General features: G+C 43.1%; 1 protein-coding gene across 2 annotated transcripts; it reads left to right on the plus strand.

The window, feature by feature from the left end:
- Positions 1-1,539: 1,539 nt before the first annotated feature.
- LOC100026844 (CD209 antigen-like protein C) lies at positions 1,540-9,225 on the plus strand. 2 transcript variants are annotated; one of them, XM_007489536.3, is made up of 9 exons: positions 1,540-1,680; positions 1,951-2,031; positions 2,845-2,931; positions 3,522-3,611; positions 4,239-4,301; positions 4,981-5,043; positions 5,194-5,345; positions 7,302-7,414; positions 8,745-9,225. In XM_007489536.3, the coding sequence occupies exons 1-9, from the start codon at positions 1,635-1,637 to the stop codon at positions 8,884-8,886; spliced, it is 837 nt and encodes a 278-aa protein (XP_007489598.2). In that variant the 5' UTR covers positions 1,540-1,634; the 3' UTR covers positions 8,887-9,225. The 2 variants fall into 2 exon arrangements, with proteins under 2 accessions (XP_007489598.2, XP_007489599.2); XM_007489537.3 differs by lacking the exon at positions 4,981-5,043.
- The last annotated feature ends 6,115 nt before the right edge of the window (positions 9,226-15,340 follow it).

Here is a 15,340-nt window from a genome sequence, read left to right on the forward strand (position 1 = left end):
CCCTCCTGGTTCAACTTCTGCAAGTTCCTGACTGGGGTATGGTTCTAGAAAGCAGGCCTGTGGGCTTACTCCCTTTGTAGTTCCAGTAGACTATGCTAGACTCTGCCACTATTAAATAGCTGGAAAATTCTTCGGGTTCAGAGTATTAGAACTGTAGACTTTCCTTTGGTCTAAGTTTCTTGCCCTGGCTATTCCCCTTTAAATATCATATTGGGCTTAAAACTTCAGCTAAGATCCATTCCTAGGGTCTAAGCAACATAGCTGCTACTTGTTTCTGGACTTATTCCTGGCTGGCACACATCCTCTGACTGCTCCTCACCCTGAACTACCTGGACAGTCGATTTGCCCTCATCAAAGCTGCTAGTTGGCACCTATTCCTGTATCTTACACAAATTTAGGCCCCTCTGTACTAAATCTGGAACTTCTTCTTACTCCAGTGCACAGCCTATCTCTGCACTGGAATACTCTTGACCAGACTCCTCTGGTCTTCCTCTGCTGACCTAGATTGGAAAAAAATAATTTTTTTAAATTAAATTTCCCAACCAGGATTTGGTCTGGTGTGCTTTCCAGATCTGTTTGGGAGAGTTGTGGAGAAGATGGATATCACTGTATTTCTTCCCACTATTCTACCATCTTGGTTATTCTTCTTAATCAGTTATAGCAATTGGTTGATTTTGATGAGTACCAAAATATCATTACCAAATAAAAAATAATTTTCAAATAACCTGCAACCATTGAGAATTTTTATTATTAACAATTTTTTATAATTGAATTTGTCAAAAATTTTATTTAAATGTTTTTAATTTAAGAAATTTAATAAAATTTAAAACATCAAAAATGAAATAATATCTTATGATGGACATTTAAACAAATGATCTGAAAAAAATCCAGTGGAATGACTGAAATTAACATAAGTGAAAATAATAGACAGTTTAATGTAGCAAAAATGGAAAAATAAAGTAAAAAAACCCAAATCAGAGAATTCCATCCATTCTATCATTACCGAGATTCACAATTATGGGTAGACAAATGATGGAAAGACTTCTTTTTTTGCCTTGTATGAATGTCTTAGCTACTCTTCACTTGGAACCTCATAATTGAACGACATCTTGAAAATGTTCATGCTGGCATACGTTATGTAAATATTTGCTATTATTATTTATTATCCTGGCATAGGCAAGCCAAATCTTTCCAGAATAAGAGATGATGTTAATACGTAATATTGAACTTTTAAAAGCTCCAAGCCGATGAGGACATCAAAAGTCTTGCTTATTCACCGTAAGGATGCTTACTCTTATAGAGTGGAGATAAAGGCCCATCCCTCCCTCCCTGCTGGCCCCAGTGTATTCAGGACCTCTACAAGGTCTGATACTTCTGTAGGTTCCCCCTCATCCCACTGCTATCCTAGCGCACATTCCTCGTTGCCTTCCTCCCCATCCTTTTTACTCCTCTTCATTCTATTTTCGGCAGTGGGAGAGTGAAACAAGTTTATTTCCCGTCCCATTCATATTCTGTTTGGCCAAAGGGTGGGATCCTGGGAGGGTTATTCTGAGAAAGGAAGAAAAACTGCTTACTTATAGAGAATGGAGTGTTTTTAAACGGAACAGAAGCCACCTTCAGAAAGGGCAACAGAGATGTGTGACCCTGCGGATCCAAAGCCCCCTGAGCTAGCAGGATTAGGTGAGGCCAAGGGTGCTAGTGGATGGGTGGGCTAGAAGCCAGAGTCTTGGAGATCCTGAGGAGGTGGACAGAGGTTGGTGGGGAGAGCCTTCAGGTTCAGATGTAGAATATGGGGCTTCTCTTCATGACAAGGCAAGGGGGCAGAAGTAGCAAGAAAGATAGACAGGAGTTAGCAAGGGCCAAGGACCTGGGGGCTCATCCACCTTCTGCTCATTTTCTCTCACACTGATGGGGGTAGGGATGAGGGTAGAACCTGATTGTTCTACTTAGATGAGGATGCCCTGATGCCCTCTGGCTGGAGCCACTTCAGCGTTGGAACCCAAAGAAGCTGGAGTGCCAGGAGCTTTCCAGGTATGTGGGGACAGTGAGGAGTAAGGGCAGTTGCTGCTTTAAGGGCTAAGAGACAGGACTTACTGGGTCCAGGAGAGGGGCATAGGCAGCAGGGGGCTGGGAGATGGAATCCCAGGGTGTCCTTGGGGCAGTATACTCTGTCAGAGAAAGTAATTCGTACAATTTCATTCAGTTCAAGCCCAATGCATGTCTCCTTCACCTCCCCCTTTTTTGGTCCCTGATTTCCTTCAAAGCTTAGCTCAAATGCCCTCTTCTTCTTGTGATCTTTCATGTTTCCTCTATTGATGGTGCCTTGATCCCTAAAATTATGTTATATTTATTTGGCATATGCATATGCACACACATCCACTGCTGAGTGGAATTATCAGTGGGAAACAGGCTAGAGATGATGAGGGTGTCAGAGGTCATCATAATATAAATTAGAACTAGCACTGACATGATGTATTTGATTTCTTGACGTGATCCTCACCTCAGCTCTGGGAGGTAGGTGTTAATATTAGCCCCATTTTACAGATGAGGAAACTGAGGTTAGAGGCGGTAAGGTGACTTGCCCAGGGTCCCATGGCTACCTAGTAAATGTCTGAGGCTGGAGAGGAATGCAGGTCTTCTTGAGGCTACTTGCAGTGCTCTGACTGCTGCAATATCCTTCTACTCCTAAGATAGCTGATCTCAAAGTTCCTTACAGCTCCAAAATGGGAAACTCCCTGTTTTGAGTCTGGGTAACATGGCAGATAAGCTTAGGGAAGGTTTCCTAAAGGAAGGTGGGTCTGGGGACCAGGAGGTCTGGGCTTCCCCAACACTCCATCCTTGCAGCTCCCTGGCTGAGGCGCCTGGGCTTCCCGTTGCTCCTGGCCTTCTTTGTCCTCTCCTTCATCCTCAGCATCATTACCCTGACCCAAGGTAAGACCCAGCCTCAGGCCCCTGGCTAGGAATGGGGTGGGGGAAGGAGAGGTTCTGTCTCTGGTCTCTGTCATGGGAGTCAGGAGAGGGGAAAGAGGGAGATAGTCTGATAAAGAGTGGAAAGAACATTGTGACTAGTTAGAAGATCTGAGTTCTAGTCCTACCACTGCCATTTCTTAGCCAGTGATCTGGAGCTAGACTCTGTTTTCCTTTGTCCTGATATTCCCTATTTCTAAAATGAAGTGGTTGTATTCCATGATTTTGAAGGGGACTTTATAGGCTATACTCATTTAGTAATCTGAGTTGAGTATCTGGGGCTAAGCTTCCAGGGTAGAAGCAGGGCTGGGTTCTTGATGACAGGTGGAGCTGGGGGACAGATTTGAGCCCCAAAGTTCAAAGTGAGATGGCCACACTATTACAGAGGGACATATCAAAAGACAGATCATAGATGAGGTACCCACCTTGCCTTGAGCTCCAGAAAAAAAGAAGAATCTTACTTAAAATTGGGCTCTCTTCCTCCCTCCATACTTCAGACCTCCATTGAATGGGTACCACTCTTCTGGGTCCAAATTTATTACTTTGGTTTCCAGTCTTCCAGAATCAAAGACTGTATAATTCGGAGCAGGAAGCAGTCCAGGAGAAATTGAACCAGCTCTCTGCCCAGCTGAAAGGTGATCAAGGTGAGGTCTGGGATTGGGGGAACAGGTGCCTGGGTTGAGTGGGAAGAGAAAATCACCAGGGAGAGGGCTGAGAGATTTGCCAGAGGGAAGGGATACAGGAAAGATGTCTAGGTTCTCTAGGGGAGGGACTTTTTTTTAATTGAAAAAAATTATTTAATTAATTTAGAATATTTTTCCATGGTTACATGATTCATGTTCTTTCCCTCCCCTCCTCCCCCATATCCAACATGCAATTCCACTGGATTTTACATGTGTCCTAGATCAGAACCTATTTCCATGTTGTTGATATTTGCACTAGGATGTTCATTTAGAGTCTCCATCCCCAATCATATTCCCTCAACCCATGTATTCAAGCAGGTGTTTTTCTTTGGTGATTCTACTCCCAAAGTTTTTCCTCTGAATGTGGATTGTGTTCTTTCTTGTAAGTTAGGGGAGGGACTTCTTGAGATGTGGGTTGGAACAAATGGCCCTTGAAATCCCTTTCAACTATGAGTCTCTTGGGATCTAGAGGCAGAGGAGCAGCAGGACAACTGGGGTCTCCAAGGAAGAGGACACTCCTGGGACACTTGGGCTCTCCAAAGATCAAAGATGTTCAGTCCTCTTTCTTCTCTATGCTTCTTTCTCCAGATTTGAGGGACAAGGGTCAACTTGAAGCATCACAGTTCATTGAACAACTGAACAAAACCCTGAGTAAGGATAGCTGGGCGCCTGGGAAATATCTGGGCACTAAAAGAGGGCACTTCACTGTCTGAGCTTCATTGCCTTCATGTGCAAAATCTTGGGGAGGCAAGAGGTGTTAAATGGGCTCTAAGATACTTCCCAGTTCTGAATCCTATGATCTCGAGTCTCTTTTCTGCGTTGGTCCCCCTATACCTGTCCTTAGGACCTTTTAGACCCAGCTTGAAATTGGGCTCTCTCCCTTCCCCCATACCTCAGACTCCACTGGAGGGCCTAAACTCACTACTTTGGCTGCCAGTCTTCCAGAATCAGTCAGTATAACTTGGAGCATGAAGTAGTCTAGGAGGAACTGAACCAGATCTCTGCCCAGCTGAAAGAACGTTGATCCATGGACTGGGGGATAGATGCCTAAGTCCAGTGGGAAGAGGGAATCACCAGATGGAAGACTTAGTGAGCTGCTGAGGGAATGGGCAAAGGAAAGATGCCTGGGTTCTCTAGGGAAAGGACTTCTTGAGCTTTGTGTTGGACCAGATGGCCCTTGAAATCTTTTTCAATTCAGAGTCTCTAGAGATCCAGAGGATAGAGGAGCAGCGGGACAGCTAGGGTTTACAAGGAAGGGGACCAGAACGTCTAGGCTCTCTAATGATCAGAGATGCTCATCCTTTTGTTGTCTATGTTCCTCCTTCTCCAGACTTGAAGATCAACAATCAACTTGAAGCTTCAAAGTTCACTGAACAACTAAACAAAACCCTGAGTAAGGATAGCTGACTATCTGGGAAAGGTCAGGGCATTGAAGAAGCAAAGAGTGATACTCGGGGAATATCTAAAAGGATATGAATTCAGGGGTCAGCAGAGAGAACCACAATTCCTGGATCCCTTGTCTAGTCCTTCCCATTACCCACAGGTGCCCTTTGCCGCCCATGTCCCTGTCAGTGGAAGTTCTATAAAGATAGCTGTTACTACTTTTCTGTGGCCCAAGCATCATGGGAGACAGCCAGAAAAGCATGTGAGGCAGATGGTACCAACCTGGCCATCATTAGCTCTTCTGAGGAGCAGGTGAGTTCTTCTCCCAGGTCCAAATCCTTGGATCCTAGGATCCCTTCTATCTGTGTGACCTTAGGTCAATTATTTTTCTTCCTTGGGCCTCTGTTGTATCATCTATAAAATGTTGGGGTTGGATTGGATGGACTTTAAGACCCCTTTTAATGCTGAATTTATGCATCATCTGTAATATGAAAGAAGGGTTAGACTTGTTTTCTTCTGCAAAACTCTAGAAAACAGAATAAGAATTGAAGTAGGCACTGGAAATAAGTTATGGGAAATCATTTTTTACCAGCTGCAAGGAAGAATTGGTTCATGATCTGACCTAGGTAACCATGAGAGCAGCTATTGCATGAAACAGTGAGCCCCTGAGTGTCCAGAGAGGTTGGGAGACCCCATGTCATGGATGTTATGTCCTCCACGAGGAGTGACAACTAACTGACCTCTAAGGTCCCTTTGCTCTATGAGTTGTGTGACTCAAGATAAGTTCCCCTTCACTCATCTGAACGTCATTGCCTTCATCTACAAAATTATGGGGAGAGGAAAGGAGTTAAATGAGCTCTAGGATTCATTTGAGTTCTGAATCCTATGACCCTGAGTCTTATTTCTGCCCAGATCCCTCTGTGGCAACTCCTGGCCCTAGCTAAGGGTTTTTAGACCCAATGGAAGTGAGGTTTCCATCCTGTCCCTCTCAATCCCTCTCCATTTCTCTAGTCTCTCAGCAGGACAAATAACTATTTGTTAAGCTCTGACTTGAGCCTGGCATTTATTAATCACTGGGGATATAAAGGCAAAAGAGAAACAATTCTTGCCCTCCTGAAGCTTACAATCTAATGGGTGAAAACATGTACACAAGAGAGATAAGGGATGATTTGAGGAAGGAGGAGAGTAGCAACTGGAGTCTTGGAATAGGCTTTATGTAGAAGGTGATGCTTAAGCTGAGTTTTGAAGGAAATAAGGATTCTAAAAGGTAGAGGTGAGTCAGGAAGACTTACCTGGCATGGGGGCACAACACAAAGGCAGAGATGGCAGATGGAGTGCCACTGGGCAGTTAGGTGGCTCAGTGGATAGATCACTGGGCCTGGATCTAGGAAGACCTGAGTTGAAATCCAGTTTCGGATTAGCAGTGTGACTGACATAAGCAGTGTGGGCAAGTCACTTAACCCAGTTGGTCTCAGTTTCCCCATCTGTAAAATGATCTGGAGGAGGAAATGTTGAACTATTCCACTAGGTTGGGCAAGAAAATCCTAAATGGGGCCATGAAGAGTTGGATAAGTTTGAATAACAACAACAATAATAACAAAGTGGGCTGGGTTGTAGAAACCATGGAGGGGAAGTCTGGGTAATGAGCTGAAAAAAGCCTTTTCTAATTCCCTCAGAATTTTTTCCCCTGGGGGCATTAAGAGCCAGGAATAGAGATTGTGGGTTCAAATATAGTCTTGGACACTTCCTAGCTGGGTGACCCTGGGCAAGTCCCTTAACCCCCATTGTCTAGCCCTTACCACTCTTCTGCCTTGGAGCCAATATACAGTATTGATTCCAAGATGGAAAGTGAGGGTTCAAAAAAAGCACGTTTTCCCTTACTACTTTCCCTTTTTCTCCCCTTTCCTCTGCAACTGAGACCCTTAGATTATGAACAATCACTTGTAGCTAAGCTGACGAGTCTCCTCCAAGTTAGAATAGAAATAAAAAGGAACTGTATTTGGAGCCAGAGGACCTGGGTTCAGGTCCTTCCTTACTCTACTATTTATCAGCTTTTGTGGTTGCTCTGCAATAGTTTAGCACAGGGAAATATTTTCTTCCACTGAGTGCCCTCAGATGTCTAATGGAGTGCTTAGACCCTTGTGGGATGGGGCCTAGGAATGAAGGAAATGAGTCACTCCTCAGTGACTCAAGCCTGATGAAGGTCAGTGCTTTGTTTGGTCCCTGGCAGTGACCGACTCCACATCCACCTCAATCTCTGCTCCTCAGAACTACCTGAAGCTGAACTTGGACTCCAATCGCAGGCCACGGTGGATTGGACTCAGTGACAAAAAGAAAGAGGGGACGTGGCACTGGGTGGATGAAACAGCTCTTGGGCAGTCGTAAGTCACAGGCAACAATCCAGAGACCCAGGAAGGAGGGGGAAACAAGTGCTTAGACCTTCCCTAAGAGCACCACAGGACAAACTCATTCCTTTTGGCTGATGCCTGAAATTCTGGCATCAGGGCTGGGCTCAGATACCAGAAGTCATTGGCACCCACTCATTACCATGAGATAACTGGGGACTCACAACACCCCCCCCTCCGCCCCAATTCCTTTTCACTGTTTCCTAATCAGCTAATTGTTTCCAAGAATTAGGATCCTCTTTCCAGCCAGTCCTCCAACATCTCCCCCTCTCTACCACCACCAGCCTGTCTCCAGTCAGTATCTTCCCTCCCCTGGCCAGACAATGTTCCCCCAGAATCAGTATCTTCTCTAGCCAAAATCTCCCCCAGGAGTGTTTCCAAATCCATACGGAGAGGTGACTTTCTCCAGGTTCAGGGCCCTCCCCACAAGCTTGTTTAGAATCCTGATCCCCCAGGGTTCAGTGGGAAGAACATTGCCTCCAGGAATCCCATATCTCCTGTTTATTCTGCCCCTGACACTACCTTAGACCTTGTGGACAACCGTGGCATCATTAACTTCTCTCAACCTCAGTTTCCTTTTCTGTATAAGGCTTGTGTTGCCCATGTAAGATGCTCTTCTGCCTTGGAACCATACACGGTATTGATTCTAAGACAGAAGGTAATGGTTAAAGAACCAACCCAAACCAGGGCTACATCCGATAAAATGAGGAGGTTGGACTGGATGAACTATGAAATGCCTTCTAGTTCTAGCTTCCTGACTGGGTGATTCTAGTGACTTCCTGACCCTACAGAAGGAAACAGTGCCCTGGCGACAGTTCCCATGTGGCTCAGAGCTTTGTCCCATGGGAAAACCGTGCTCCTCTTGGGAAGGCGTAGGGTACAGGGTGCTCACCACAGATCCTTGGACACCCTTAGTCTGGAGATGCCCTGCAACCCGGACAGAAGCTCTTCTCTCCTTCCTTCCCAAACCCAGCGGTGTGTCCAAAGAAGCGTTTCTTCAGCTAGTCTCAGTTGTTCAGACCTCCATGTGGCTGGAAGGCTCAGGGGCTTTGGGGTTCACTAAATTCTTGGGACTTCCTAGGAAGTACTGAGACAGAGGCAAGAGTGAGAGAGAGCAGGAGTGCCTGAGGCACTCTGAGGCCATCCAAGGGTAGAAAGTGATTGTGAAAAGTGTGTGTGTGTGTGTGTGTGTGTGTGGTGGTAGTAGGGAGAAGCAGGAGAGAGTTGGGGAACTGGGAAAAAGGAAGTAACCACTGGGGTGGAATGGCTGCTCCAGGGTGGAGCACTTAAAGGCTGCTGTTCACAGCTTTTGGAATGAGGGAGAACCCAACAATGCTGGTGATGAGGACTGCTGTGAGCTGATTCCTAATGGCTGGAATGATGCACCTTGTAGCAAAGAGAACTACTGGATCTGTGAGAAGAAAGCTTCCCCTTGCCCCATGCTCTGAGGAGCTCCAGGGATGGCGGGTGCTGAGCTGGGGAGCAGCGGTGCCTCCATCTGGCTAGAAGAGAAGAGTAGCTGGGCCTGGGAGCTCGAACTCCTGGGTCAGACCCCATGTCATGAAGGCCAAAGTTCCCTCGGATCCCCCAAATAAACTCTTCCCCTGACACTGCCTCCCATACTAATCTCCATGGCTTTGGCTGTGACCTCTACATAGCTGACTCCCAGGTTTGCCTCTTTTGGGTGCTCCCCTAAGTCTTGAACTCCAGGCATCCATCGGTCTGTGGCTGGCCATCTGTCCCTGCCTGGAGGTCCTGTTTCATTATAATAAACAATTCCTTCCCCATCTCCTGTGTATTTTTGTAGAGGTTTCCTACATGTACAGTGCCTGCCCATAATTGGTGCCTGACAAATGTTTATTGATTGTGATGGGGGAACTGGATGTGACATGGGATGGCAACAGCATTGGATTGAGAGTCAGGATCCTGTGTTTGAATCCAGGCTCTGACACTTAGTAGATATGAGATCTGGGTGACTGACTTCATCTCTACGGGCCTTAGTTTCCTCATCTGTAAAATGGGAATCATCATCCTTGCACTGAGTATCTCTGCAAGTTGGTTGTAAGATAAACATTTTCCCGGTGGCTCCCATTTCAACCTTCAGAAACTCACAAGATGATTTTGTTGTTGTTTGGTCTTGTCTGACTCTTTGTGACCCCAGGAAGGAACTAGTTTGCCATTTCTTTCTTCAGCTTATTGGACAGATGAGGAAACGGAAACAAACAGTTTTAGGTGACTTGCCCAGAGTCAGATAGCTAATAAGTGTCTGAGACTATATTTGAAGTCATGTCTTCTTGACTCCAGGTCCAGAGCTCTATCCACTGTACTACCTATCTGCCACATGGACATAACCTTCTCTAATGGAGTCAGGAGGAATGGTAGAACCAAACTTAGCAGTCAACAGGGCCCATCTTGATCCTCTAAAGAGCCTTTCCCAACACAAAGAGGATAAAGAAAAGGGCAAAGACAAAGAAAAGCACCCTTCCATGTCAGAAAGAATACTTAGTCCCTACAGAAATCCTAGAACATATGCGGACAGGTTGGGCCTGTCCTTTGGTAAATATGGCTTGATATTAGAATAAAATGAGGTCATGAATAAAATCATAGGTCATGTAATAGATTGACTTAGCCATAGCAGGAAAAGGATATTTGACAGTCTGAATCCCTCAGTCAGGCAGGCAATAAATATTTAAGTATCTGCTATGTGTGAAGCCCCTTGCTAAATCTTGGGGATTAAAGAGGAGCCTTGAGGGAGCTCCCCCTCTAATGGATAGGCATTGAGGACACCTTGCATTAATTCAGCTAAGTGAAGTTTGCTGGCCCATCATGATCCAGCAGCTAAGCATTGGATTCAGCTCTGGAGGTCCTTGTACTTGGATGATGAGAAAGTGATATCCATGATCTGAGCCTTTAGAACTCTGAGCCAACTAAGTCTGGGAAAAGGTCTCAAGATATTTTAAAGGAAAATCTATCCCCAGCTTTCATTGGGAGAGGGGCTAGGCTATTATTTTATCACAACATGAGACTCTCCGCAGAGATGAAATCCCTGAGATTGATTGAAAGTTAGCCTGTTGCCTTTCACGTTCAAATGAAAAAGCACACTATTTTAGGTGAAAATTCTTCCATGATTTCCTCAGCACATAATATAATTGAACTGGAACCTAGATAACATTTTCTAAGTGCCCTCTCTACAGGGGGAAGGTCAAAGTTTCTCATGGGTCCCTATACCATAGGCAATCCCTTTGAGGCTCAGGAAAATGTCCTCTGGGTTCCTATTCCAAAGGGCACCCCAAATTTCCCCCAATGGATCCTTACCACTTTTTAGGATACTCCTACTAGGTTTCCAAACATCCAATAAGAGGACAAGTGGGTTCAATTAGACAATAGAAAACAAGCTTAAATTCAAATCTGTAAAGACTAAAATTAGGAATATATGGGAGACAGGGGCAACTGTAACAGTTAAAATTTAGGGAATATTGGGGAGACTGAGGCAGGTAGAAATTAGTTTCTCTCTGCAAGGAGTATTATATTTTTAGAGGTTTATTGAAGATTAAGGATTAAAGAAAATACAGGATAAAAAACACATGTCCAGGCCATAGAGTGGCCTAGACACAACCTCACCTACATTATGAAAAAAAGCCACATCTGCCCCAAAACGGAAGTCCAAGCGCCAAGAGAGAGCCTTTGAATTAGCTTAAATACCTTCTCAATCTCGGCCCAGGTGAGATTACAAGGCATTCTGGGGAAGTGGAGCAAAGGCTCGTGAGGATTGTAGTCCTGTATTTGAGTCTATTTTTTTACAAATCCTAAACAAGTGTAGGATACCCAAAAGGAGGATTCAACACAGAGTGATTCCTTTGGAGGCTGATTCCATGCTAGCAGGTAAACCTTACTCTATGGACTTGATCATAAAGATCTTGCAATAAGCTCAACAGTCTGTTTAAATGCAAAAGAAGAAACATGAGCATTTATCAACTGAGCACTAGTATTTCAGTGATCAGTGTCACTGTTAGTACTCATACAGGATTCAGTAACAGGGCAAGTATCAGTACTTAAGCATTTAATAAATCAATATATACAACAGCCTACAAAAATCATCTCAAAAGGAACTGAATTTGAAGAAAACACACCAAAAAGTAAAAAAAAACTACTCTTAGAGTTTACAACCTAATTAATTCAGCTAAGTGAATTTCCCTGGCTAGTCATAATCCAGCAACTAAGGCTTGGATTCCAACCTAAAGGCCCTTGTACTTGAGTAGTGAGAAAGTGATGTCAATGATCTAAGCCTTTAGCACCCTGGGCATCCAAGTCTGGAAAAAAGTCTCAATAGCTTAAAATTTTTTTTTTCATCCAAGTATTTTTCCATGGTTACATAATTCACGTACTTTCCCTCTCCTTCTCCTAGGCCCCCTCCCAGAGTCGATAAGCAATTCCATTGAATTATGCATGTATTATCTCTAAATACCCATTTTCATATTAATCATTTTTGTAATAATCTTTAAAAACCTAACCCCCACATCCAATACCCATATAAACAAGTGAAAAATCAATTATTTCCTTCTGTGTTTCTATTCCCACAGTTTTTTCTCTTGATGTGGATAGCGTTCTTTCTCAAAAGTCCCTTGCGATTGTCCTTGAATGTTGCATTGCTATCAGTAGTAAAGTTGATTACATATGATTGTCCTACAATGTTTCAGTTTCTGTATACAATGTTCTCCTGGTTCTTCTCATTTCACTCCACATCAGTTCATAGAAGTCTTTCCAGTTCATCTAAAAATTCTCCAGTTTATCATTCCTTATAGCACAATAGTATTCCATCACCAACAATACCACAATTTGTTCAGCCATTTCCCAATAGAATCCTTATTTTCCAATTTTTTTTGCCACCACAAAGAGTGTGGCTTTGGATATTTTTGTACATTTTGGTATATTTTTTGTAGAAGTGTTTTTCCTTATTATCTCTTTGGGGTACAAACCTAGTAGCGGTATTTCTGGATCAAAGGGCAGGTATTCTTTTAAAGTCCTATGAGGATAATTCCAAATTGCCTTCCAGAATGGTTGGATTAATTCACAATTCCATCAACAGTGTATTAGTGTCCCAGTTTTGCTTTTTTTTTTTTTCAGTTTATTTGTAGCACTTTCTTTTTCCTTACAAATGATGCTGGTGTCAGGCATTACAAATCTCAATTCTTAGGATGACTTATGATTTTTGGTATTCTACTGTCATGTGAGAATATTAGGGCAATGTACACAAATATTACATAAATTAATGAGATACACAAATTTACAGAGGTTGTAAATGTAAACTTTTTTGCAACTGGTCCTGGAATCAGGAAGACTCTTCTTCCTGAGTTCAAATCTGGCCCCAGACATTTACTGGTCATGTCACTTAACTCTGTTTGCCTCAGTTTCCTCATCTATAAAATGAACGGGAGAAGGAAATGGTAAACAACTCTAGTATCTTGCTAGAAAACATCATTGGAGTCATTAAGAGACAGATAAGACTGAAAATGACTGAAGTGCACTCATAGTATCAGCAAAAGCAGAGTGTCAGGAGAGTCAAGAGGATGGTGGGTAGCACTGAGGAAACACTTTCTTTTCAGTGCAGTACTTGAATGTATATGCTAAATGCTGAGTTGTGTATGTATTGGCCTTTGCCAGGGCTCAGGGCCCTGTAAAGTTTTGCCTAGTGAGGGCCTAAGGAGATCAGTTCAATGGTCATAGGTAAGGGCAGACACTAGGCAGTATAGAGGATGAGCCTGCTTGAAATCAGGATGAACTGAGTCCAAATTTTGCCTCAGATACTTATTAGTTGGTAATTTTACATCTCCCTCAGTCTCTGTTTAATTATCTGTAAAATGGGCAGAACAGAACTTCAAAGGGTTATTGGGGGAAGGATCAAATGAGATAAATATGGGGGTAACATTTATTGCAAACATTTAAAATGCTGTATAAATGCAAGCTAGGCAGCTAGGTGGCACCGTGGATGGACCATTGGGACTGAAATTAGGAAGATTCATCTTTCTGGATTCACATTTAGCTCAGATACTTATATGCAGTGTGACATTAGACAAGTCACTTAACCCTGTTTGCTTTAATTTCCTTATCTATAAAATGAACTGGAGAAGGAAATGGCAAACTATTGCAATATCTTTGCCAAGAGAACTTCAAATGTGATCATGAACATGCCTCAACAACAACAACAAATAAATGCAAGCTGTTATTTACTAAGCAACTCCTGTGTGCTAAATCCCATGTTAGGCTCTGAGAATACAGAAAGAAAAACCCTTAAGGAGCTTACCTTCTACTGAAGGAACAACAAGTGCACAGATAAGTAAGTACAAAGTGCATATAAAGCAAATTCTATCGGGGAGGACACTAGCAAATGTAAAGTAGGATGAAACTTCCTGAAGGAAGTGGCATTGGAACTAAGCTTAGAAGGAAACAAAGGATTCTAAGAGGTGTTGGTGAGAGAAGGAAGCGCATTCCAGATCAGCGAGAGACTGGGTAATGAGGGCATGGTCCTAGGAGTGTGTTCAGAGGAAACCTGGAGATGTTTTGGGATCTGACTCCTAGAGGTATATGATGCAGGATGGAGGGGTCTGGCTCTAAACTTCACAGCATACACAGATATTCTGTGATTCTTTCCTTGCCCACTTACTCTGCGGTGAAGAAAAGATTTTTAATTGGCTGCTGAGCTAGAATTGAGTTTAGATACAAAATTACCTCTATTCCAGTTTGGCGTTTTGAATGAAAAGGAAGAAATTCTATAAGTCTTTGAGTGGAGCAGCCCCTAGTTCACTTTCATTCCATTTGTGTCCGTTCTTTCCTTCTCTTAGGTGAAGGCGAAGACAAAAAGGGTTATAATCTTGCTAAAGGTTGAAAAAGCAAGCCATCAGAATTCCAGGATCTAGAGTCCCACATCAGGGTTTGCTTACAACCAAGGTCTGTGTTCTTTTGAGGTCCTGAAGAATGACCTGCTTGACCCACCTGTTTACATCCATGTATATATATCTATGTAAATGTGTGTCTATTCACTTGTAGGTGTGTGTATGTATGCACACAAATATATAAATATGTCTTCTATATTGTGAATCTTAAAATTTATCAGACTTGTGAATGTTAAAAATTTTCAAACTCTACCTTAGAACATTTGGTTAAGACTATTCCCCATTTTAAACAATGAAGGTACTTGATCAGGAATGTGAGAACTCTAACATTACTCCACCCATACTTAGGCATACTTTAGGGGAAGATAAAGTCGTAAACTCCTTACTGAACAATGAAAAGTACTTAATTCATACTTATAGTGATGCAAAAGCCCTTAAGCTAAGTCTATTTTTAGATCTAATACAAAAAGGTGATAAGTACCTATGAAGGTCAAATTAATCACTAAAAGGTCAGGCAACTTGCAAACTTGCAAGGGACAAGCTTAACAAAAGAGGTGTGAAGTTTTAGTTTACTCGGGTATGAATTACTCAAAAGTTTAGTCTACTCAGGTGTGAATTAATAATGATCAGTCCTGTGAAAACATCTACTGTGATTGGTAGATGTGATAACTTAGGGGAGGTGACATAGGAGAAAATTCTCTTTAAAAGGAGGTCAGAAAGCCCTCTGAGGAGGCAGCTTGCCAAAGCTGAATTGGAGGGCTTGGTGACTGAATTTAGTTGAGCTGAGGAGCTGAACTGGTGGGTCTCTCTGAACACTAGAATCTTGCTTGGGACAAATCTTGTGGTGAGTGGATTAAAGACTGACTGATCTCTCTCTTAAGGCTTAAGCCTAGGCTGGCCTAGCCCTTTTCTCATTATTTCCTCTTACTCTCTCTCTCCCTTTCATTAATTCCTTAATTTGTACTAATTAAAATCTCCATAAAACCCAGCTGACTTGGGTATATTTAATATT

This window comes from Monodelphis domestica, chromosome 3, assembly GCF_027887165.1.
Source record: "Monodelphis domestica isolate mMonDom1 chromosome 3, mMonDom1.pri, whole genome shotgun sequence".
NCBI lineage: Eukaryota > Metazoa > Chordata > Mammalia > Didelphimorphia > Didelphidae > Monodelphis > Monodelphis domestica.

Excerpts from the sequence above, each read along its gene's own strand:
- LOC100026844 (XM_007489536.3), top strand. The coding sequence starts at position 1,635 with ATGTGTGACCCTGCGGATCCAAAGCCCCCTGAGCTAGCAGGATTAG. Across the intron at positions 4,302-4,980 it reads ACAACTGAACAAAACCCTGA|ACTTGAAGATCAACAATCAA; the intron begins GTAAGGATAGCT and ends CTCCTTCTCCAG. Across the intron at positions 5,346-7,301 it reads TTAGCTCTTCTGAGGAGCAG|AACTACCTGAAGCTGAACTT; the intron begins GTGAGTTCTTCT and ends TCTGCTCCTCAG.